We start from the raw sequence: 24,626 nt of genomic DNA on the forward strand, positions 1-24,626 counted from the left end.
GGACCATGTTAAAAATGCACACCGTGATTGAGCAGGTTTGTGATTCTACAGTCGTAATGCATTCTCATTTGTTTCCAGTGCTCTTGGTCCTCAGAATGCCCTGAATAACTAGGGTGTAAAGTTCTCTGTAGAGAAATGTGTAAGAGGCACCACTGAAGAACACTTCCAACGGAGAATCAAGGGAAAGCATTATTTTGCTCTTATTTCTGAGCATCTTCCTAGCTGGAGGATGACAATGAATGATAGAGAAATTGAAATTCTAGATATATGATGTTATTGCAAATAAAGAGGAAAGAGGTGGTGGAAATAATCCATCAAAAGAATGCAGATGGCAGATTGCAAGATTTTTTTTTTTTTTTTTGGCAAACCAAGATTGGATTACTGCAGCTCCAGAGATTACTGGAAGGAGGAGGAAGTGCTGGGATTAGGGCAGAACACAGAAAGGCATTTCTTTTCTCCAGAAGGATCAGGCATCTGAGATATATGTTGCATTGATACTAATTAATAAGATGAGGTTACATTGAACAAAGATGGGTGGCTTTTTTTGCAAATGCTATTTTTTTCTATAAAGTAGGTGTTTTGTAAAATCCCTTAATGAGTTAATGTGAGATCTCCAAGAACATTCATTTTAGAAACAGTACACTTATCATTTGATTCAATCTGTATAAAAGTAAACTATGCAAGCAAAATATGTATCCCCTAATATTCTGAAAATTTAAAAAAAAGCCTAAAAGCTTATTTTTTCTGAGTTTTAATGTCACGTGCAGTGAATATTCTAGTGATTTTTGAATACAAAAATTCATTAACATCTAATAATTCTTTTTTAAAAACACTTGAACTTTTTTTTTTTTTTTTTTTTAGGGCCAGGGCTTGTTTTGAACCTGCCACCTCTGGCATATGGGGCCAGTGCCCTACTCCTTGGAGCCACAGGAGCCACCCAACATCTAATAATTATATGGCCATTCAGTGTTTCCTTTTTGATAAATAATTCACCATAGATAGCTCAGTATAATTTCTCACATACCTCTTATATGAATTGAGAAAGAAAGTTAACAGCACAAAAGTAGAGGACCTAAGAAATATTGGTATACTTGCGTCTCTTGTGGGTGTGGAAAAGATCAAATTTTTAAAACTGCTATTCTACAAGGGTCTAGCCATGCAGATTGATTGAACCCATCCTCTAATGAGAAATGGATTATATGCCCTCATCTGAACTGTCATCATAGCTGTGTTTCTTCCTAAATGACGTCCACAAACTGAAGAACTTGGCGGTTAATTGCAGCCTATTGTACAAATGATGTTTTGGGTTGTAGTAAAGGCATGCTGTAAGCTTCTGCCATCGGCCTTGCCTTTTATGCTCTCTGGGTCATGATTTGCTCCTTCAAATAAAGACCACTCTTCACTCTTCTGTATGTGCACTTTTCTATATGAGTGATTTTCATTTGAAACATAATCTCACTTTTGAAGTTTTAACTGTATATTATATTAAACTTGTATTCCTATTGTCTTCACTTTTCGTCTGTTATGCTCCTGTCTGCCCAAAAATCAATCAATCCACCAATAAAAGAGAGAAAAAGCAGCCAGAAACCTAAAGTAATTATTTTCAAAGCCCAGCTTGAGGCTTCTGCTCAATAGGAACTCTCCTCCACTGTATGTTTGGCTTTGTCATATTTACATTTACAGTGTCATTTACACTGATTGTATATTCTCTTTGTTTTTCAGTGCATGTTAAGACACAACCTCAGTATCAGGTAATAATATTCATTGTCTTGAATTATTTTCTGTACATTATGTGAAATTATGCTTTACTTATGATACAATTTGTTTCAAAGCTTACTGTGCGTGATGTTGATATAAAACCTCCTATTCCAAAAAAAGGAGTACAAAGGATTAAAGTTAAACCAGCTGCAACAGGTAATTTTCTTTTGTTGTTGTTGTTATTCTGCCTCCCATTGTTCTCTGATTTGGCATCCCTGTCCTTGTTAGGGAATTGACAGAGGTGAATTTGGTGATTCCACAACTTTCCAAGTGCTTCTTGGAATTCGAATCTTTACTTAGAGGAGCACTTCATGTTAACATCTCAGTCATGTTTAATTATTCCATCTTACTGATTTTGCACTGATGATGCAAAGGAAGTCAGATGATCCAATTAGCAGAGTGTGTTTGTGTGAGGGAGTATGCTTATTAGTAAAATAATTAATCATTCCTTTATGACTATATGGTAGACACAGTCTTAAAACCATGATCCTGAAAGGTTGATAGTAGGAAATAGTGCTTCCGTACTATTGAATATATTACACAGAAGTAATCAACACTGGGAGTTTTCTGGACATTATTTCCATAGACTTTCAAAGTGTGTCTGGTGATAAATATTGCTGATAATTAGTCTTTGTGTCATAAAACTGTACAAAAATGGTATACATTGCAACTTCTTTATTTGCTCAACTTTACATTTTTTGCATCTGTTGAGAATGACACTAGTATCCTTGTTTAATTTAAGCTCTCTATACCTTTCCAACATATGTGTACCACACTTAACTGAACACTCTGAACGCAGATTAGAAAAGGGGCATTCGTAAGTAAATGTGATTGGGGATCCCTAGGAGCCTTTGTATACAGTCCATTGTAAACATTAAAGGTATTTGTACCAGAATGTTTATTGCAGCCCAATTCATAATTGCTAAGTCATGGAAGAAGCCCAAGTGCCCTTCGATCCATGAATGGATCAATAAATTGTGGTATATGTACACCATGGAATATTATGCAGCCTTAAAGAAAGATGAAGACTTTACTTCTTTCATGTTTACATGGGTGGAGCTGGAAAATATTCTTTTTAGCAAAGTATCTCAAGAACGGAAGAAAAAGTATCCAATGTACTCAGCCCTACTATGAAACTGATTTATAGCTTTCATATGAAAGCTATAACCCTATTAAAGCACAAGAATATGGGGAAGGGGGTAAGGGAGGGGAGGGAGAGGATGGGTGGATGGAGGGTAAATGGTGGGATCATACCTACAGAGCATTTTAAAGGGTACAGGTGAAACTTACTAAATGCAGAATATAAATGTCTGAACACAATAATTAAGAAAATGCCATGAAGGCTATGTTAACCAGTTCAATGAAAATATTTCAAATTGTATATAAAACCAGCACATTGTACCCCATGATTACATTAATGTACACAGCTATGATTTAATTTAAAAAATCTTACTATCTTGAGCATTGAAATTGAAAAAATTATAATACAAAACTCAGATTATTTTATTCATTCCATAAAAAACCACATTACACTGGAGGCTAACACTATGTGAAACATTTCTGGAACCATTCATATATTTCAGAAGTGCATTTATTTTGCAGTATAGCCTGTAAGTCATCTTCTGTTTATACATGTGGCCCTGGAATTTACCTTCCCTAACTGTGGTCCCTCTCCAGGGCCATTAGGATGATTAAGCAGACCTTGAATTGGTAATATAGTACCTACAATAGTACCTTAGGTCTCACATGGGGTTTTCACAATCTGACTTTTTCTCAACTTTCCATTTTAGCCCTTTCCCTGTGTGTCTGTCTTTTCACTAGCATTACTGAACTACCTCTGGGAGTGCCCTCTGAACCAATCCCTCTCTGTTGGACAAATGCACATCCTCTTTCAGACTTGTTTTTACTCCTGCTGCTTCCTGTCCTGCTCTCCCTTTTTCCTGGCCTCTCCACCTTTTCATCTTGCTCATCTTACCCTTTACTTCTCAGTTCAGACATGACTTCTGGAAAATCCAACCTTGACAGATCTTATTCATTTCCCTTTAACCACAGTATAATTATCAAGTAGAATAGATAAAAACTGTGTGCCCAACAATGCTGTGGAATATTGTGACCTACAGCCTTGGGATCTGGGGAATAGAAATGGAAAGAATTAACTTATAGTTCAGGTGGGGAAGGTGCAGAAGAGAAATCCATAAATGCTGAGGCCTCAGTGAGAGAGTAGATGCTGTTTGTCCAGGGAAAGAGCTGTAATTAACAGAGTCCTCACATAGCAATCTGTGTCCAAAAATAGAGAAGGAAAGAATGAAAGAAAATAAAACAAAGGAGAAAAATAACAAGAAGAAAAAAGTAAAGAACAAACGGAATAAATATTGTCAGCATATTAGAAGGAAAGCATTTCACACGTAAGTCACAGGGCATACACTGATTATGGTATAAAAAGTAACAGCAACTTAGTGAATAACATGTGCAATGCCTGGCAGGTTCTATTAAGTAGGAGAAAGAAGTAAACAGGGCTACTTCATATGTTTTCCTGGATTGAAAATTTTTTCTTTGTTTATGATGGCTTTGTCATTTATGTTGGGTGGATGAATTTCTGCGTGAATCTGTGATCTTTGTGTGCCTTTTACACACTAATGCCTAGTAGTTTTCTGAGTGGTTTTTCAAGTGTTAGATAATTAGGAGTATTTTTTAAAGAAGTATATAGTCTGCTAAAGACAACTTCATCTAACTCTCAATCTATAAAATAAAAAGAAATTTAGCTTTCTATCCATTTTTATAAAGCTGATAGCTTTTACCACATAATTCTAAGCAACTCATTGTTAGATTAATTAGGAGTATTTTTTAAGGAAGTCTATAGTCTGCTAAAGACTTAACCTCATCTAAACTCAATTTATAAAATCAACAGAAATGTAGCTTTCTATCCACTTTTATAAAGCTGATAGCTTTTATCACATCATTCTAATCAACTCATTTACCTAAATATATGAAATTTACAGTATACAACTTTGTTACATCAGAAGAAGAGGAAGAAGAGCCTAAAGGAGATGAAAATGACAAGCCACAGGTATAAACAAATTTACATTTATGTTTCTGGTTTAATACTGTTTTCTTTATGTGAATGATGTGACATTGTCCAAGGGACATTTCCTACTGGAATAGTATTTTAGAATTCATATGTCATAAGCTAATGTTTAAGTTAAGGGAGTTTTTTTAACTAGTTATAAAACTTAAACCTTGCTAGAGTGAGGAGTGACTTATAACTAATCTTTGTCCTTGGAATCGAGGCAGAGAATTTCTGATGTTTTTCTGGTTCTTTAGTTTTATAACCTTATATAATAAGGAAGGTATTGCCAAGTACAGAATCATATTACTAAGCAAGAGAAATTATGAGCAATTTCACCAAGATGGCCACTGAGTTGGACTCATGTTCAAAGAATCACTATTCCCAATATCCCAAACTGTAGTGCAATTTTACACTGCCAGTCATTCATGCCAGGTAAAGTATTTCTTTCTCCTTATGGCCTCTGACTCAGTTCAGTGTGTGTTGAGAGAGGGAAAGGGGTCATTAGACTGTGCCTATGAAGATAATCCTACCTTAAGAATGGGACTTTGATGTGAGGGTGCAGCAGCAAGTTTGTAGCTACTTACCTGCAGGACATTATTAAATGGTATCAAGGTTCCTTCACGCACTGTCTTAAGAGGACATTAGAATATCTTAGTCATAGGCTTAAGCAGATAGATAGTCTGTGTCAGAAAATAGCACTGTCATATTATGGATATCATTTGAATTTACATTTGAGGATTGGCTTTTCTTTCTGATTGCTATTGATTTTATCATGTAATAATGTATAGTTTCCCAGGTTTGAGTTATCATCAGTTTTTAAAAACAGTTTGGAAATGCAGTCTTGGGGGGGGCCACTATTGAGGTTAGAAGGTTTTAGTTAGGGAGGCTCTGTATTCACACTAGTTATCTGCTGATGCATTTGGTAGTTTTTAAAGATAATAAGTTAATTCTGGACTGAATGAGAATGTTACATTTGCTAGTTCACAATTTTTTTCTATGTGTTATTTAAGGAATATTACTTTTTAACATGTATTTAGAATCCAGTGATTTCAGAGTAGATAAATACATTTAGGAAGTTTTCCAGTACGATTCTTATTTTCTAATTTTATTTTGGAAAGAACATTCTCCTTGACAGAAAACACAACTGAGAAACAAAATAAGCACAAGAATATTGCATGTTTGCATATGAAAACATGTCTCCTGACTAGGAATAAATGAGGACTGATAGAATATATCTGTATATTCAGAACTTCCTTGTGTGCAAAAGTATGAGCAAATGTGGGGTCAATCAAGGTGAAGTGGAATGGGGAAATCAATAAAAACACCTAAGAAATGAGTTGTAACAGTGTTCTGACTAAAACTATGAATAATACAAAATTCCTGCTTGCCCTATAGCTGAGTTACTGTAAGGAAGAAGCAAAGTTTTTTAAAAGCACCTTCTGTAAGTGTCCTTGTGATAAACGGATTTTTTTTTCTTTTGGGTAGATGCCCAGCAGTGGGATTGCAGGGTCAAATGGGTAGTCTAGCTTGAGGTCCTCGATGGTTCTCCACACTGCCTTCCAAAAAGGCTGTATTCATTTGCAGTTCCACCAGCAGTGTAAAAGTGTTTTCTCTCCTCACCCATGCTAGCATCTACAGTTTTGAGACTGTGATGTGAGCCATTCTCCCTGGGGTTAGATGGTATTTCAGGGTGGTTTTCATTTGCATTTCTCTAATTATTAGGGATGATGTGCAGTTTTCATATATTAATAAGCCATTCCTCTGTTTGTCTTCTTTAGAAAAGTTTCTATTCATCTCTCTTGCCCAGTGATCTAAGGGATTGTTGACTGTTTCAATGTTTATTACTTCAAGTTCTCTGTAGATCCTAGTTATCAAGCTTTTGTCTGAATCAAAATATGCCAATAACTTTTCCCTATTTATTCCAGCCTATTTATTGAAGCTCAATTTACTATCACCAAAATGTGGAAGCAGCCTAAATGCCCACCAACTCAAGAATGGATTAAGAGCTGTGGTATTTGTATAGCATGGAATACTACTCAGTCACTAAAAAAGACGGAGATTTCACATCCTGTGTATTAACCTGGATGCATGTGGAACACATTATTTTTAGTAAAGCATCACAAGAATGGAGAAATAAGAACCCTAAGTACTCAATTCTGATATGTGGACAATTAAGGTCCTAGTACACAATGGGGGTGAGGGATGGGGAGAGCTGAGAAAAGGAAGGATTGAGGGCGTGGGGGATAGATTTCACCTTTTGTGGGGCAGGACACAAATATAATAGTCTCCTTATCTGACAAAACCAATTAATGTAATCTACTTCTATGTACCCTCAATGAGTCCCCAACAATTAAAAAAAAAAAAAAAAGAGCTTCATCCAATTTAACAAATAGTATACCAGACTGTGAGGGGAAAGATGCACCTGGAGTGTCTGCTCCTTAGTGCTTCAGGCATTTTCTCAGAAAAAGTCCTCAGTCATAAAAAAAATATCTTTTTATCTCATGCCTACATTGTGTCCCCTAGGAATACTCACCACTCACCCTCTAAACTTTATTTAAATGAAAAAAATAAACTCTGAAAATTATAACAATCCAGATAGACATTAGGAATACACTTGACGCAGGTGAGGAGAAATGTGAAAATGTTACAGACAGTAAATAAGCAAGAAACTCAGAAGTTACAGTTGAAATGAATGGACACTAAGTTTTTTTTTTGTCTTTAATATGATGTTTTTATTTTATTTTTTTATTTCATAATTTTTTTTCAGTCATAACTGTGTTCCTTAATGCCTTTATGGGGTATAATGTGCTGATTTTATACACAATTTGGAATGCTTACATCAAACTGGTTAACATTGCCTTCACCTCACTTAATTATTTGTTGTGTTAAGACATTTATACTCTACTCCTAGTAGATTTAACATGTACCCTTAATATACACCATAGATGATGTCCCACCAGTACCCTTAATATACACCATAGATGATGTCCCACCAATTATCCTCCATCTACCCGGCCTTCCCGGTCCCCTGCCCTTCCTCTCCTGTTCTCTGGTTCATTCTGGGCTACACTTGTGTTTTATCATTTGTGTAAAAGTGTGTGGGATTATATGTTGGTTTCATAATAGTACTGAGTACATTGGATACATTTTTCCCATTCTTGAGATACTTTTCACTAAGAATAATATGTTCCAGCTCCATCTATGTGACATAAAATAAATAAAGTCTCCATCATTTTATGGATGTATGATATTCAATTATACACACACACACATACACCATAAGTTGTTAATCCATTCATGGGTCTATGGGCACTTGGGCTTCTTCCATGACTGAGCAATTATGATTTGGGCTTAAATAAACATTGTGGTACAAATATCTATGTTGTAAAATGATTTGTGGTCATCTAATATAGACCTAGTAGGGGAATTGCAGGATCAAATGGCAGGTCTCCTTTCAGTTCCCTAAGTGTTATCCAAACCTCTTTCCAAAAGGAACATTTCAGCTTGCATTCTCACTAGTAGTGCAGAAGTGTTCCCTTCTCCCCACGTCCACACCAACATCTGCACTTTTGGGGTTTTGTGATGTGGGCTACTCTTACTGGAGTTAGATGATGTTTCAATGAGGTTTTGATTTGCATTTCTCTGATGAATAGGGATGATGAGCCGTTTTTTTCATGTGTCTATGGGCCATGCACCTGTCTTCTTCAGAGAAGCTTCCATTCAAATCTTTTGCCCACAATGAAATGGGATCACTTGTTCTTTTTTTATTAATTAGCTTGAGTTTTCTGTGGATTCTAGTTCTCAAAACTTTGTCAGAAACATAACCTGCAAATATCTTCTCCCATTCTGAACTTTATTTAAATGAAAAGAAGTATAATGTGAAAATGTTAATAATGCGCAAAGAACCTGGACATGTATTTAACAAACATGAGGAGAAATGTGAAAATTATACTGACACTAAAAGAAGGAAGGAACTCAGAAGTTACCACTGGAATGAAGGAAGACCATGACTTTCAAAGTGTAGTGGCAAGAAATAGGAACCAAACACCATTAATTGGATATTAGATATCAGAACTATGGTTCAATCTAGCAATGCAAAATTTGTGACTTGATAACTTTAGAGAAATGAAGTGTGGGCTTGTTCAAGTGAAAGGGCACAGTGCTTCTGCTTCTACAGGCACTTATGAAGAAGGAAAAGCAGTACATACTGCACGTGTTCCTGAGGCATGAATCAGAAAATATTCATCCCATCTTTTTTAATGGCTGGATATTATTCCATTGTATACTTATACCACAGCTTATGAATCCATTCTTGGGTTTGGGGGCATTTAGGCTGTTTCCACATGTTGACAATTGTAAATTGAGCTGCCGTAAACAGTCTAGTGCAAGTGTCCTTATGGTAAAAGGATTTTTTTTTCCTTCTGGGTAGAAACCAAGTAATGGGTTTGCAGGATCAAATGGGAGGTCTACCTGGAGTTCTTTGAGGGTTCTCCACACTGCCTTCCAAAAAGTTAGTATTACTTTGGCAGTGTAGAAGTGTTCCCTTCTTTCCACATTCATGCCAGCGTATGCAGTTTTGAGATTTTGTGATGTGTACTATTCTCACTGTGTTTAGATGATCTCTCAGGGTGGTTTTGATTTGCATTTTTCTAATAATTAGAGATCATGAGCATTTTTTCATATGTTAGCCATTAGTCAATCTTCTTTAGAGAAGGTTATATTCATCTCTCTTGACCAGGGATTTATGGGATTGTTGGCTTTTTTCTTGTGGATTAATTTGAGTTCTCTGTAGATCCTAGTTATCAATCTTTTGTCTGATTCAAAATCTGGAAATATCCTTTCCTATTGTGTAGTTATCTATTTGCTTTGGTTCTTGTCTCCTTAGCTGTACAGAAGCTTTTTAATTTAATTAAGTCCCATTTGTTTATTTTTGTTGTTGCAATTGCTATGTAAGTCTTCTTCACAAGGTCTTTCCCCAGGCTGATATCTTGCGGTGTTTTTCCAATGCTTTCTTTGAGGATTTTTATCATTTCATGCCTTAAATTAAGGTCTTTATTTCCATCTTGAATCATTTTTTGTAAGTGGAGAAAAGTGTGGGTCCAGTTTCAGTCTCTTACATGTGGATATCCAGTTCTCCCAGCACCATTTATTGATTACAGATTCTTTCCTCCAGTATATGTTCTTGTTTGTTTTATCAAAGATTAGGTGGCTGTACCATGTTAGTTTCATTCCCTGGTTTTCTACTCAAATCCAAATGTATATGTCTCTATTTTTGTCAGTGTCATGCTGTTTTGACCACTATGGCCTTGTAGTACAGCCTAAAGTCTGGTATGCTGATGCCCTCAGGTTGGTTTTTACCCTTAAGAACTGCTTTGGCTATATGGAATTTTTTATGGTTCCATACAAAATGAAGAATTATTTTTTCCAGCTCTTGAAAGCACAGCGAGTACTTTAATAAGAATGGCATTGAATCTGTAGTTTGCTTTGGGATGTATAGACATTTTAACAATGTTGATTCTTCCCAGCTATGAGCATAGTCTGTTCTTCCATTTGTTAATATCTTCTGTTATGTTTTTTCTTGGGTTCGTAGTTTTCTTTGTAGAGGTCGCTCACCTCTTTGGTGATGTATATTTCTGGGCATTTCATTTTCTTTTAAGCTACTGTGAAGGGTATTATGTCCTTAATTACCTTCTCATCTTGGCTGTTATTGGCATTTGCATAAGCTACTGATTTTTGGACATTGGTTTCATATCCTGAGACATTACTGTATTTTTTTTTTTTTTATCGCTTCCAGGAGTCTTCTGGTTGCATCCTTATGGTTATTTAACTATAAGGTCATATCATCAGCAAAGAGGGAGAGCTTCACTTCTTCTGCCCCCTTTTGCATCCCCTTTATTTCCTTCTCTTGCCTCATTGTATTGGCTAGAACTTCCAGCACTACCTTGAATAGTAGTGGTGATAGAGGACAACATTGTCTGTTCCAGTTCTGAGTGGAAAAGTTTTCAGTTTTATTCCAATCAGTATAATATTAGCTGTGGCTTTGTCATAGATAGCTTCAAGCAGTTTAAGGAATACACCACCAATGCCTATATTCTTCAGAGTTCTAATTAGAAAAGGATGTTTCATTTTTACCAAATTTTTTTTTCTGCTTCTATTGAGAGCATGATATGGTCTTTGTTTTTGGTTCTATTGATCTGGTGAATTAGATTTATGGATTTGTATATGTTAAAACAGCCTTGCATCCCTGGGCTGAATCCTACTTGACCATGATGTATGAATTTTTTAATGATAAACTGTCATCTACAGGCTAGGATTTTATCGAGAATTTTTGCAACTATATTCATTAGTAAAATTGGTCTGTAGTTCTCCTTTTTAGTTGGATTTTTTCCTGGTTTTGATATCAGAGTTATGTTTACTTCATAGAATGTTTTAGTGAAGATTCCTTCCTCCTCAATTTTTTGGAATAATTTTTTTTCAGTATGGGTATAAGCTGCTCTTTGAAAGTTTGATAGAACTGTGGTGTCAGGACATCTGACCTGGGCATTTTTAGGGTGGGGGTATATTTTATTGCTTCTTTGATCTCAGTGCTTGAAATTGGTCTGTTCAGAAAGTCTATTTCTTCTTAAGTCTAGTACAAGGGCATGTTTCCAATTATTGATCCATTTCCTCCACATTGTCAAATTTCTGGGCATAGAGTTTCTTGAAGTATTCAGTGATAATATATCTTATATCTCTGTAGCATTTGTTGTTATTTCACCTTTATCATTTATAATTGAGGTTACTAGAGATTTTACTTCCCTGTTTCCAGTTAGTGTGGTCAAAAGTTTATCTGTTATTTACTTTTTCAAAAATCCAACTTTTTATTTCATTCATTTTCTGAATTTTTGTTTTGTTTTGTTTTCAATTTCATTAACATCTGATTTAATTTTGGCTATCTCTTTTCTTCTGCTGAGATTAGGGTCTTTTTCCAATTCCATAAGATGACTTGTGAGTGTGCTGATGCACTCAATTTTGGGTTTTTGAAGGTGGGCTTGTAGCACAATAAATTTTCCTCTCAGGATAGATTTTGTTGCATCCCAGAGGTTTTGGTAACTTCTGTCATAACTGTTGTTATGTTTGAAGAAATTAACCCTTTCCTTTTTTTTTTTTATCTCTTTCTGAACCCAACTATCATTCAGCATAAGGTTGTGAAGTTTACAAGACTTTGTGTGGGCATGAACAATTTTATTAGAGTTGATCATCAGCATTATAGTCTTGTGTTCTGAGAAGAAGCATGATATAATTTCTATTCCTTTAATTTTGCCGAGATTTGATTTGTATCATAGTATGTGATATATTTTGGAGCATGTGCCATGAGCTGATGAAAAAAAAAAGTATATTCTTTTGCTTTAGGATGGTGTATTCTACCCGTTTGTTCTAGAGTCATAGTTAAGTCATTTGTAGCCTAGTTTAGTTTCTGTTTAGAGGATATGTCCAATTTTGTCAGAAGGGTGTCGAAGTCCTGACTGTTAAGATTTTCTGGGATATAGGCGGCGCCTGTGGCTCAGTGAGTAGGGCACCGGCCCCATATGCCGAGAGTGGCGGGTTCAGGCCTAGCCCCTGCCAAACTGCAACAAAAAAATAGCTGGGCGTTGTGGTGGGTGCCTGTAGTCCCAGCTGCTTGGGAGGCTGAGGCAAGAGAATCACTTAAGCCCAGGAGTTGGAGGTTGCTGTGAGCCGTGTGATGCCATGGCACTCAAATCAAGAGCGGTACAATGAGACACTGTCTCTACAAAAAAAAAAAAAGATATTCTGGGATATCACACTGCTGAGACCATTCAAGGTCTGTTGTATAAATCTGGGAGTATTTAAGTTAGGTGCATAAATGTTTAAAATTGAGGTCTCTTCTTGTTGTGTTGTTCCTTTTACAACTATGAAGTGTCCTTGTTTGTCTTTCTTAACTAAAGTTGCTTTGAATCTGATTGTATCTGAGAATATAATTGCAGCCCTTTATGATTTCCATTTGCTTGGTGCACTGTTTTCTATCCCTTAACCCTGAGGCTTGATTTGTCCTTCAGGGCTAGGTGTGTCTCTTGGAAACAGCATATGGATGTCTTGGGGGTTATTATTGTTGTTTGTTTGTTTGTTTTCGTTTGTCTTTTTATCCAATAAGACAGCCTGTACCTCTTCAGTGGGGAATTCAATCCATTTACATTTATTGAGAATGTTGATTAGAGTGGTAGAATTCTATTCATGTCATTATGAGATGGTTTGTTCTGTAATTTTATTCTTTCTGCCATTGTGGAAGCTAAGCTTTGGTTTTTGGCTGCTAGGTATTTTCTTTGTTAGTGGTTCACTGTGGTGTGCAGTATGGAGAATAGGTCTAAGTATTTCCTTTCGAGCTGGTCTTCTTGTGAGAAATTTCCTCAGTGCTTGTATATCAGCAAAAGATTGGATTTCTCCATCCATTTTGAAGCTAAGTTTAGCAGCACACAGGATTCTGGGCTGAAAATTATTTTGTTTAAGGATGTTGAAGGTGTATGACCATGCTCTTCTGGCTTGGAACGTTTCAGTTGAAAAGTCTGCTATCAACCTACTGACCTTGTAGGTCAATTGGCACTTATTCCTAGCTGCTTGCAGAGTTTTCTCCTTCATCTTGACTTGTGACACGTTGATCAAATTGTGTCTTGGAGAGGCTCTGTTAGAATTGAGATGACTCCGGTTTGATATCCATCTGAAAAGTGTGTGTCAGGATCTTTAGTAAAACTAGGAAAGTTTTCATTTATCATAGTCTCCAGTAGGGCTTCCTTGCCTTTGGGTCAGTCTTCTTCCTCTTTTGGTATTCCTATCATCCATATGTTTGAATGCTTCATGGCATCTCCTAGTTCTATAAGCTCCTACTCTGCTTTCTCTCTCTTCTTTTCTGACTCTGTAACATCCTGTGTTAACTCAAAGACTTTATGCTCTTAACTCTGATGTTCTTTCTTCTCTGTGGTATACTCTATTTGATACTTTTGACTGCTTCTTTACATTCCCAGATTGTCTGCTTCACTTATTTCAGCTCATCTGCATCCTATATTCTACCTATCTCTCATCTGACCTTTGGTTTTGTCTTTCCATTTTCTTATTCAATCCTTTTTGTGTCTTAATCATCCATATTTTCAAATTGCCTTTCTGTTAAATCCATTAATTCCTTATAGGAAGAGTCTTCCTTAAAAATTTCTTGACGGTCCCTTGGAAGAGTTGCTCTATTTTGGTTCTTCATGGTGCCTGAGTTTTCTTTTCGTCCCTCCTCATTTGTGCTCTCTTCTTGTTCACTTCTTTTTGCTCCTTTCTCCTTCTCACTTCCTCCTCTCCTTCAAGTTACCTTGTCTCAGATTTTAGGCCTCAGAAGAGGCCTCTTGTTGTGGGGTCAATAGGCAGAGGAGAGTAGGAGTAAGCAAGGAGAGGCAAGAGGAAAGAAAAAGAGAAAAAAAGATGGAAAAAAGAAGGAAAGAGTAAGAGAAAAGCAAAAGAAAGGAACACAAAAGGAAAAAAAAAAAAAGCCAAAGTGTGTAGGGGGAATAATGGAAGAAAATTGAAGAACAGGTGAAAAGGAGAATAGGAAGGGAGGATGAGAGTGATGGCACAAATGTTATTTTTCAGCAGGTTATATTTCATGCATGTTATGGCCAAGCCTATAGCTCAAGGTTTTTGTGGAGCTGGGCTGGGTGGATTCCTCTAGTTCAGGCACTCCTTACCAGCTTGAACACATCCTGACTCTTCCTCTGCCATTAATAAATACAGACAAACAACAACAACAAACCCAAAAACCAAGAAGGAAAAATTGAGTAAGGATGAAAAAAGAAAGAAAAAAATATATAGCAAAATAGGAAAGTTTTACAGCATGATCTTCCTAATACTATCTTCCTGCGGCCAACACTAGAAAGTTTTCCTGGCTTCTTTGAGCCAGACTACTGCTGAAATCGACCTGCCAGACCACCGCTGTGTCACACCCACCCTCAGAAAAGAAAGGATGGAAAAAGAAGAAAAAATAAAAATACAAATATGAGAATAGATACATAAAATTAAATGTACTGTTTAATCAAAGGAGAGAGAGAGGAGACAAATAAATAAAGAAGAAAGAGAACACACCAAGAAGAAAAAAAAAATGTGGGAGGGGAATATCCTAGCTGATGCAGAAGCACTTTGGGAGAATTGATAGATAAGAGTCTCTATCAACTGAGAGAATGCTGAGGAGTGAAGTGCGGACAGAAAAAAGCAAGCTAAAATTCAGCAACAACAACAGCAACAACAACAAAATACAGGAAACCTTGCCCTTTTTGAATGTAAAAATGAAAGTTAGTTAAAGAATCAGCCAAACAACTTAACAGGAAACAAAATACATTGAAATAAGATAAAGTGGGGGGGGGGGAAGAAGTTCAAATAGCTTGATGTAAGCAATCTCAGCAACCAATAGAGGAAGGAAAGAAGAGAAATAAAAGAAACAATGATATCAACCCAAAGAAATTGTGTGTGTGTGTGTGTGTATATATAGCTGATTCTTTAACTAACTTCAATATTTACATTCAACAAGGGCAAGCGTTCCTGTATTTTTTTTTTTTTTGGGTGCAGGATTTTAGCTTGTTTATATAGTACATGTATATAAACATACACATGTATATGAGATAGGGATACAACTTTAGTAGGAATATATTTATGTTGCAATATGTACTTCCTGAACACCTGATGGTGCAGGGAATATGGGGGACAAACAACACAACTGTTAACTTCTCTCTGGTCCTCAGGCTTAGAGCTGTTTCCCAGGTTAGCTGTTGGTGATCACATGTTCACCTGCGATCAGGCTCTGCTGATCTGAGATTCCACAGCTCTGAAAAATTCTTTAGCCACAGGTCTGACAGATTTCTTCTACAACAGTTCCCATGGAGTTCGGGAGCCCCTCATGAGTGTAGGTCCACTCCTCACAGGCAGAACACAGATTACCACATCATAGGCCCCCAGCAAGAGGGTCCCCCCACAACCATCTGGTGCCCTTTAAGACAATGGTGGCATTCTATATGGGGACTTTCCCCATGAGAATATTTCACCCACTGCCAAACTGCAGCAGAACTGCGCTAAACAGCACCCTACTCTGACCATCAAATTCTGCTCAGGAGTACACACTACAATCTTTTCACTCAATGCCCAGTTTCCCCTAAGAACCAAAAACCATGAAAGGCTTCTTCTGGGACAGCTGTGGGGAGACTGGATGTCATGGAGGCCACTACTGGTGACTCAGCCTCCACTGAAGCCAGAGTGGACTCACAGAAACTTGCCTGTTGTGGTGGGGCTTTACTGTTCCGGCAAATCCAATAGTACACCACATCACCATACACCCTGAATTACCACTCATGCCAATATTCCATGCTGGCAATGGTCTGGCCTTCTCCAGGAGAGCTCAGTTAAATGTCTTTCCCATCCACTGTCATGCTCTGGCCCATCAAGTTTTTCTTCTCATAGGGTTTCCTTTCTTTAAAGCATTTTCCCTATCAGCAAACATTTTATCAAAAATATTTAGATGTAGTCAAGGAATTGTTCAGCTAAATATAGGAGTGTTGACAATGGTGATGTTATACTTAACATAGTCCAAAGTTGTCCATTATGCCAGTATCTAATGTTAACATGGAAATATTTCTAGGGTTAAAAATATTTTAATGATGTAATGCCAGAACTATGACAACCCATGTGTTAATCTTTTGCAACATTCACTTGTGTTAGAGAATACAAAGTAAAGTTATGGAAGGTGAAGTAAGTTCCTTGTTGCAATATGACATGAGTTAAGATTTTGCATTTGAATATGTTTCCTTTGGCTGTCCATGTGAGGTGACAGTATCAATAGCAACACCTAGGTGAAAGATAAGGTTCATCTAGAGAGCATATGTAAGGTTGCAAAGCTTTGATTTTCAAGAAATTCTTCTTTTATTTAAAGGTAAAATTATTGTTTTTAGAGTAGAAAATTCAGACATTTTTTAAGAAAGTGATTAGGAAATCTTGGTGCCACTTATTATACTGTAATTGAAACTCAATATTGATGTTACTTTTAACAGAGTCATTCTTCTGGGACTGGCAATTCAAATGGAACCAAGACAGTACCAGAACAAGTAAATGGTAAGGACTGCATCATATGGAAAATGTCATGTGAAAGAATATTTATTGAAAAACATGAGCACCAAGATCTCATAAATGCCAAAGGAAACCACCTATTACATGTACAATTAAAAAAAAATAAAATGAAAAAGCGAAACAGGTGTTAGCAACAAGTGAGGATGAAAGAGAGAGTATCACTAAAGGAGCAGAATCTTTATCCCATCTCCATATAGTCTGAAAGCTGAGCAAAGTCAGGAAATCGGGAAGTGAACAGGTTTACAAAAGGGAATGAAGAATGAGAAAGCAGACAGTACAGGGGTACATGGAGAGAAAAGGAGCAGATGGATGTAATGGCAAAGTGGTTCAGTAAAATACTTCCTAAATAAAAGGTAGATCAAGGTGTTATACAGGTGGGAAGAATATAATAAAATGAGCTTCCAGTGCCAAAAGGAGTGAGAGAAGTAGCACCAACTTCCCTGTTTTCTGTGTGTTTCTTAATGTTGGCAAGGCATTAAGGTCTGAGGCCCCTGGTCATGCAGAGCTGTCTGATGGAGAGTGGAGATCTTACATGTATGCAATTTCATGTCGTATAAAGTGATGGTTCTTCATAACATATGGTTCAATTGGATGCAATTGGATGGAAGACAGTAGGCTTAGTTGTGGAGAGGCCAGGAAAGCTATAAACCTCTAACATTCCATTAGAAACTTTGTGATTTTAAATAACATTTCAGTGTGGAATATGTGATGGAGAGGAACTGGAGTCTATATTCCAAAGGATAATTTCAGGGAAAGGAATGTATATTCACACTCTTTAGAGACCAGAGCTTCTCAAACATAAAGACATCAGTGGGGGCCATGTTAAAATGCACATTGTGATTGAGCAGGTTTGTGATTCTGCAGTGCTAATGCATTCTCAGGTGAGTCCAGGGCTGCTGTTCCTCACACCACCTTGAATAACTAGGGTATAGACTTCTCTGTAGGAAATCTGTAGGAGGAGCTATTGAAGAATACCTCCAACCTAGAATCAAGGGAAAGCTTTATTTTGGTCTTATTTTTGAGCATGTTTCCAGATGAAGGATAACACTGAATTATAGAGAGATTGAAATTCTAGGTATAAAATGTTATTGCTAAATAAAGAGGAAAAAGATGGTGGAAATAATCCATCAAAGGAATGCAAATGTCAGAATGTCAGATTTCAAGTTTTTTTTTTTGCAAAGCAAGAGGGTTTGTGAGTGGGCACAGAGCCAGGGAAGAAAGAAGTTAGCTAGGTAATTTCTCATTCTGGATGCGCAAACGTGATAGAACTCAGTTCAGGTGGCTTCAGGAAATTGGCACACACATAGAAGATTGGATTATTGCGGCCCCAGAGATTACTGGAAGGAGGAAGAAATGCTGGGATTGAGGCAGACCACAGAGATGCATTTCTTTTCTCTGGAATTATCAGGCATCAGAGATATGTTTTTCATTGATACTAGTTAATCAGATGAGGTTACTTTGAAAATAGATGACTGGCTTTTAAATGCTATTTTTTCCTATAAAGCAGCTGTTTCCTAAAATCCCTTAATGGATTAATGTGACAACCCCAAGGACACTAATTTTAGAAACAATACACTTATCACTTGATTAAATCTGTATAAGAGGAAAGTAGGTAAACAAAATACGTATCCCTTAATATTCTAAAAATGTGAAAAACTGCCTAAAAGCTTATGTATGCCTTTTATAAATTTTAATGTCATGTCCAGTGAATAGTCTAGTGATTTTGGAATATAAAATTTCATTTATAGCTCATAATTCTGTGGCCATTCAGTGTGTTCCTTTTTGATAAATAGTTCATGATTGATAGGTCAGTATATATAATTTCTTGCATACCTCTTATGTGAGTTGAGGAAGAAAATTAATATGACAAAGTAGAGGACACAAAAAATATTGGTATACTTGTGTATTTATGGGTATGGAAAAAAAATCACATTTTTAAAACTTATTTTACAAGGATCTATCCATGTAGATCGATTGAACCCTTTCTCTAATGAGAAATGGATTATAACCTCCACTGAACTGTCATCACGGCTGTGTTCCTTCTGAAATGGAGCACAGGCTGCAGAACATGTCAGATCCTTGCAGCATATGGTATAAATGATGTTGTGGGTTGCACTAAACACATACTGTAAGCTTCTTACATCAGCCTGGTCCTTTATCCTCTCTGGATCATGATTTGCTCCTTTGAATAAAGACCACTCTTCACCCTGCTGTATGTGCACTTTTTCATTTGAATGTTTTTTTTTATTATTATTTATGTTTCATTTGAGTGAAAGCTAATGCCACTTTTGAAGTTTGAACTGAACATGATATTAAAATTATATCCTATTGTGTTCAATTTTTGTCTGTTATGTTCCTGTCTACCCCTAAATCAGTCAATCAATAAAACAATCAATAGAAGAGGGAAAAAGCAGACCCAAACCTAAAGTAATTACTTTTAAAGCCAAGCTGGAGGGTTCAGCTCAATAGGAACTCTCCTCAACTGTATGCTTGGTTTCATCATATCTACATTTACACTGTCATTTACACCGATTTTATGTGTTCTTTGTTTTTTAGGGGATTCTAAGATAGAACCTCAGTTTCAGGTAACAACATTCATTTTTTGTCTTGAATTATTCCCTGTATATTTTGTGAAATTATGCATTACTTATGATATACTTTTTTTCAAAGTTCACTGTAAGTACCTGTGACACAGAAGCTGTTACTCCAGATAAAGGAGTAGAAACAATTAAAGTGCAAGAAGCCACAACAGGTAATTTTCTTTTCTTTTGTTGTTCTTCTGGTTTTGGTTATTCTGCCTCACATAGTTCTCTGATTTGGCATCCCTTTCCTTGTTAGGGAATTGACTGAGGTGAATTTTGTAACTCCACAATTTTTCAAGTGCTTATTGAAATTCAAATCTTTACTTAGAGCAACACTTCATGTTAACATGTCAGTCATGTTTTAACTTTAATTATTCCATCTTACTGATTTTACTGAAATCAGATGATCCAATTAGGAGACTGTGTACGTGTGAGAGTGTATCCTTATTAGTAAAATTCTGCAACTTCTTTATTTTCTCAACATTACATTTTTTGGATCTGTCGAGATTGACCCTAGTTCCCTTGTTTAATTTAACCTTTCTATACCATTCCAACATACGTGTACCACACTTAACCCTCTGAGTTCAGATTAAAAAGGGGGCAAATGCAAGTAAAAGTGATTGGGATCATTAGGAGCTTTCGTATACCATGGGTTGTAAACATAAATACTTAGTGTAATTAAGTATTACACTGTGCTTTAAAATTGAAAAAAAAAAATGAAATGCCAAACCCAGATTTTTTTATTTATTAAATAAAAATCAACATTACACTGGGCACTGACACTATGTGAAGCATTTCTGGAAACATTCATATATTTCAGAAGTGCATTTTTTTTGCTATATGGCCTGTATTATTTATTCATGTACCCCTAGAATTCATCTTCCTGACAGTATTTACTGTGGCCTCTCTCCAGGGCCAGTAGGATGATTAAATGTTTTTAAATTAGTAATATCCTAGTACTTTTAAGTTTCACAGAAGGCTTTTGTAATCTGACTTGTTCTCAACTCTCCATTTTAGCCCTCTCCCTGTGTGTCTGCCTTACTCTAGCACTACCGAAGAACCTCTGGGAGTGCCCTCTGAGCCAATCCCTCTATTTTGGACAAATGCACACCCTATTGCAGGCTTCTCTTTCCTCTTGCTGCTTTCTGTCCTGCTCTCCCTTTTTCCTGGCCTCCTCACTTTTTCACCTTGTTCATCTCACCCTTTACTTCTCAGCTCAGACATGACTTCTGGAAAAGCCAACCTTGATGCATTTTATGTACATATTTTTAAACTTAGAGCCAAGAATAGCCACACAAAACAAGATTCAGACTATTGGTCTAATGGGACTTTGGAAGATTTCACCCTCAAATGGCTTACAAGACAAAGGGATAGAAATGGAAAAAAAAAAAAACGGTTCAAAAGCAATTTAAATAACCAATAATTTTATGGCTCTATAATTTTCTGTAACAGATAAAGACAAGACAAAAAATCAAAAAATTTAAAAAGAAAATAAATTTATTTAAATTATATTGTGAAGCAAAAAGGAAATAAATGAACCACAGTTCAGGATTAAAAGTTGCAGAGGAGAAATCTAAGTAGTAAGGCAGCCCCAAGAGAGGCTAGATAGCTGTTCATCTGGGGAAAATGCGAGAATCAGTGAAGGCTTGATATAGCAGTCTAACAGTGCAAGGTGATTTGTCAGAATATTAGAGGAAAGCATTTCTCATGTAAGGAGCAGGGCATACACTGATAAAGGAATAAAACCTAATAGCAAATTTGAGAACTATTATTTTTTATTTATTTTTTTTATTGTTGGGGATTCATTGAGGGTACAATAAGCCAGGTTACAATGATTGCAATTGTTAGGCAAAGTCCCTTTTGCAATCATGTCTTGCCCCCATAAAGTGTGACACAACATGCACACTATGTTACAGGTACTATTTTGAAGTAGACCAGAGTATACAGTGATACCTTTATGTTTTACTAGATTTGTAAATCTTGCTTTGTTTATGAATTTTTTGCCATTTTTATTGAGTGGATGAATTTATGATATTTGTGGCTTTTATCCTCATAAAAGCTATCTAGTAGCATTCTCAGTGGTTTAAAGTGTTAGATAGTTAGGGCAGGAATGGTGGCTCATGCCCGTAATCCTAATACTCAGAGGCCAAAGCAGGTGGATCACTCAAGCTAAGGAATTTGAGATCACCCTAAGGAAGGGCAAGACCCCATCTCTACTGAAAGTAGAAAATCTAGCCTGGCATTGAGGTAGATTCCTGTAGGCCCAGATTCTTGGGAATCTGAGGCAAGAAGATGGCTTGAGCCCAAGGGACTGAGGTTGCTGTGGGCTCGGAAGCCATGGACCTCGACTCAAGGGAACAGAATGAGACTCTGTCTGAAAAGAAAAATGAATAAAAATAATGTGTAAGCTAATTAGACATATTTTAAAAAGAAGTATGTAGTCTGCTAAAGATTTACCTTCATCTAAACCCTCAATTTATAAAATAAAAATAAATTTTGCTTTCTATCAATTTTTATAAAGATGATAGCTTTTATGAAATCATTCTAAGCAACTCATTTACCTAAATATATGAAATTTACAGTACTAAAGTCAGTATCCATATCAAAGGAAGAGCAAGAAGAGCTTAAAGGAAGTGAAAATAACCACCCACAGGTATCAACAAATTTTAATTTTAGTTCCTGGTTTAATATTACTTTCTTTACATGAGTAATGTGACATAGTCCAAGGGACATTTTCACTGGGATAGCATTTTATAATCCATATGCTGAAGGTAATATTTAATTTTAAGAAGTTTTTTCACTAGTTTAAAACTTAAAGATTCCAAAAGTAAAGAATGACTTACATCTAATCTTTGCCCTTGGACTAGAGGTAGAGGGTTTCTGGTGTTTTCCTTGTTCTGCAATTTTATAACCTTACATGATAAGGAAGGTAATGCCAAGTAAAGAATCATATTACTAAGCAAGAGAAAATATGAGTAATTTCACCATGATGGCCACTGAGTTGGACTCATGTTCAAAGAGTCACCATTCCCAATGTCCCAAACTGTAGCATAGTTTTATACCATCAGTCATTCATGCCAGCTAGTGTACTTCTTCCTGCTTGTGGCCTCTAACTCAGTTCAGTGTGTGTTGAGAGAGGGAATGGGGTCATTAGACTGTGCCTCTGAGGAGAATCCTACTTTGCAGAATGGGACCTTGTTGTGAGGATGCAGCAGCAAGTTTGTAACTCACTTACCTGTGGAAATCTTTAAACGGTATCAAGGTTCTTTCACCCACTGTTTTATGAGGACATTAGAATCTATTAGACGTAGGCTTAAGCAGATTGCCTGTGTCAGAACATAACACAGTCATATTATGTCATATTATTTGAATTAAAATTTGAAAGTTCACTTATCTTTCTGATTGTTGTTGATGTTCTTTGCTGGCAATGTAAAGTTTGTCCAGTGTCTCATTGTTAACCTTTAGAGAAAGTACTAAGAAGCAATGTAGGGATCTGCTATCAAAGGTATATACATGAAAGTTTCTCAACTGAGGAAGGCTTTGCAGTACTACAAGTCTTCTGCTAATACATTTTAGTAGGTTTAATAGATAATCAGTGAATTATAGGCAAAGAATGAAAATGCTGAAGTACTCGTTCACACTTTTCTGTCATGTAGACTATGGAAAATTATTTTTTTTTAACTTTTTATTTGCAATCCAATGATTTGGGAGTAGCTAAATATAGATCCGAGGTGTTTTCCTGTTCTATTTTTGAACTTTCTGTTTTTTTTTTCTAACTTGGTGCACACATGATTGCTAAGGATATATTTATTTGGAAAAAAAATGCTCCCTGATAGGTGAAAATACAACTGAGTAACAAAATAAGCACATTGAACTTGCATGTTTGCATCTGAAAACTTGTTTCAAGTAATAAGAATTAATCAGAATTATGGTAGAGAGAATATACTTGTATATCTGTCCTTGTGTAAACAAGTATGAGCAAGTACAGATCAAACAAGGCAAAGGAGAATAAAGAAATTAGGTAAATCCCACGTCAAATGAGTTAAGCCACATGGTTAGTGATAAAAAAAAAAAAGAACATTCATGTCCTGTACCAGAGTATAGAAGCAAGAAACTAAAGGTGAAAAAGATTTAATTTTTAAAAAGCACCATTTATTTTGAAAAATAATATAGCTGATTGTGAAGGAAAAGATGCACCTGGAGTGTCCATCTTTATAGTGTTTCAGGTATTTTCTCAAGAAAAAGGCCGATGCACCTGGAGTGTCCACCTATATAGTGTTTCAGGCATTTCTCAAGAAAAAGGCCTCAGTCACAAAAATATCTTTCCATCTCATGCCTACTTTGTGTCCCTGAAGTATACTCACCACTCAACTTCTGAACTTTATGGAAATGAAAAAAAAAAAAAAGATACAGTGAATATTGTAACAATGGAGACAGACACTCTGGGCATGTGTTTAAGATAGGTGAGGAGACATGTGAAAAAGATACAGACACCAAAAGAAGCAAGGAACTCAGAAGTCACAGTTGAAATCAAGGGACACCGAGAGTTTGGTAGTGAAGTGGCAAGAAATAGGTGCCCAGACATCATTAATTGGATATTAGATATCAGAACTATGCTTCAGTCTAGTGATGCAAAATCTGACTTATAACAACAAAGAAATGAAGTGTGTGCTTGTTCAAGTGAAAGGACACAGTGCTTCTGCTGCTACAGACATTTACGAGGAAGTAAAAACAGTACATACTGCACATGATCCTGAGGCATTAGATGAGGACAACAGTGCTACTATGTATAAACCATGAACGTGAATCAGAAAACTTGCATCTCTCCTCACCACATAGAGACAGATCATCAAAAGCATATGTGTTTATGAAGAAAGAAATACAGCAAGAGATGCTAAGGGTCAGGAATGAGGAAGGCAGGTTACCGGTAGCATTCCCATGTTTGGAGAAGAAAAAGTTCAAGTTCAAAATGAGGTGGCTGCTGCACTTGTCATTGCAGCTTTGTCCTTGGTCATTTGCCTGGTCCATTCTGATTTTCCGCTTTGTCACGCTGTATTAATCACATATTTTTACCATTT

The 24,626-nt window shown here is 36.4% G+C and overlaps 1 protein-coding gene across 1 annotated transcript in view; it reads left to right on the forward strand.

The window, feature by feature from the left end:
* LOC128579569 (ankyrin repeat domain-containing protein 26-like) overlaps nucleotides 1–24,626 on the forward strand; it is a 197,593-nt gene that overhangs the window by 46,027 nt on the left and 126,940 nt on the right. Inside the window, exons 6-12 of the mRNA XM_053581587.1 lie at nucleotides 1,723–1,751; nucleotides 1,833–1,914; nucleotides 4,758–4,825; nucleotides 16,891–16,951; nucleotides 19,523–19,551; nucleotides 19,637–19,718; nucleotides 22,131–22,201. Coding sequence (XP_053437562.1) covers nucleotides 1,723–1,751; nucleotides 1,833–1,914; nucleotides 4,758–4,825; nucleotides 16,891–16,951; nucleotides 19,523–19,551; nucleotides 19,637–19,718; nucleotides 22,131–22,201 — 422 coding nt within the window. The remainder of the gene's footprint in view (nucleotides 1–1,722; nucleotides 1,752–1,832; nucleotides 1,915–4,757; nucleotides 4,826–16,890; nucleotides 16,952–19,522; nucleotides 19,552–19,636; nucleotides 19,719–22,130; nucleotides 22,202–24,626) is intronic.

Source organism: Nycticebus coucang, unplaced genomic scaffold (genome assembly GCF_027406575.1).
Source record: "Nycticebus coucang isolate mNycCou1 unplaced genomic scaffold, mNycCou1.pri scaffold_66, whole genome shotgun sequence".
Classification (NCBI taxonomy): Eukaryota; Metazoa; Chordata; class Mammalia; order Primates; family Lorisidae; genus Nycticebus; species Nycticebus coucang.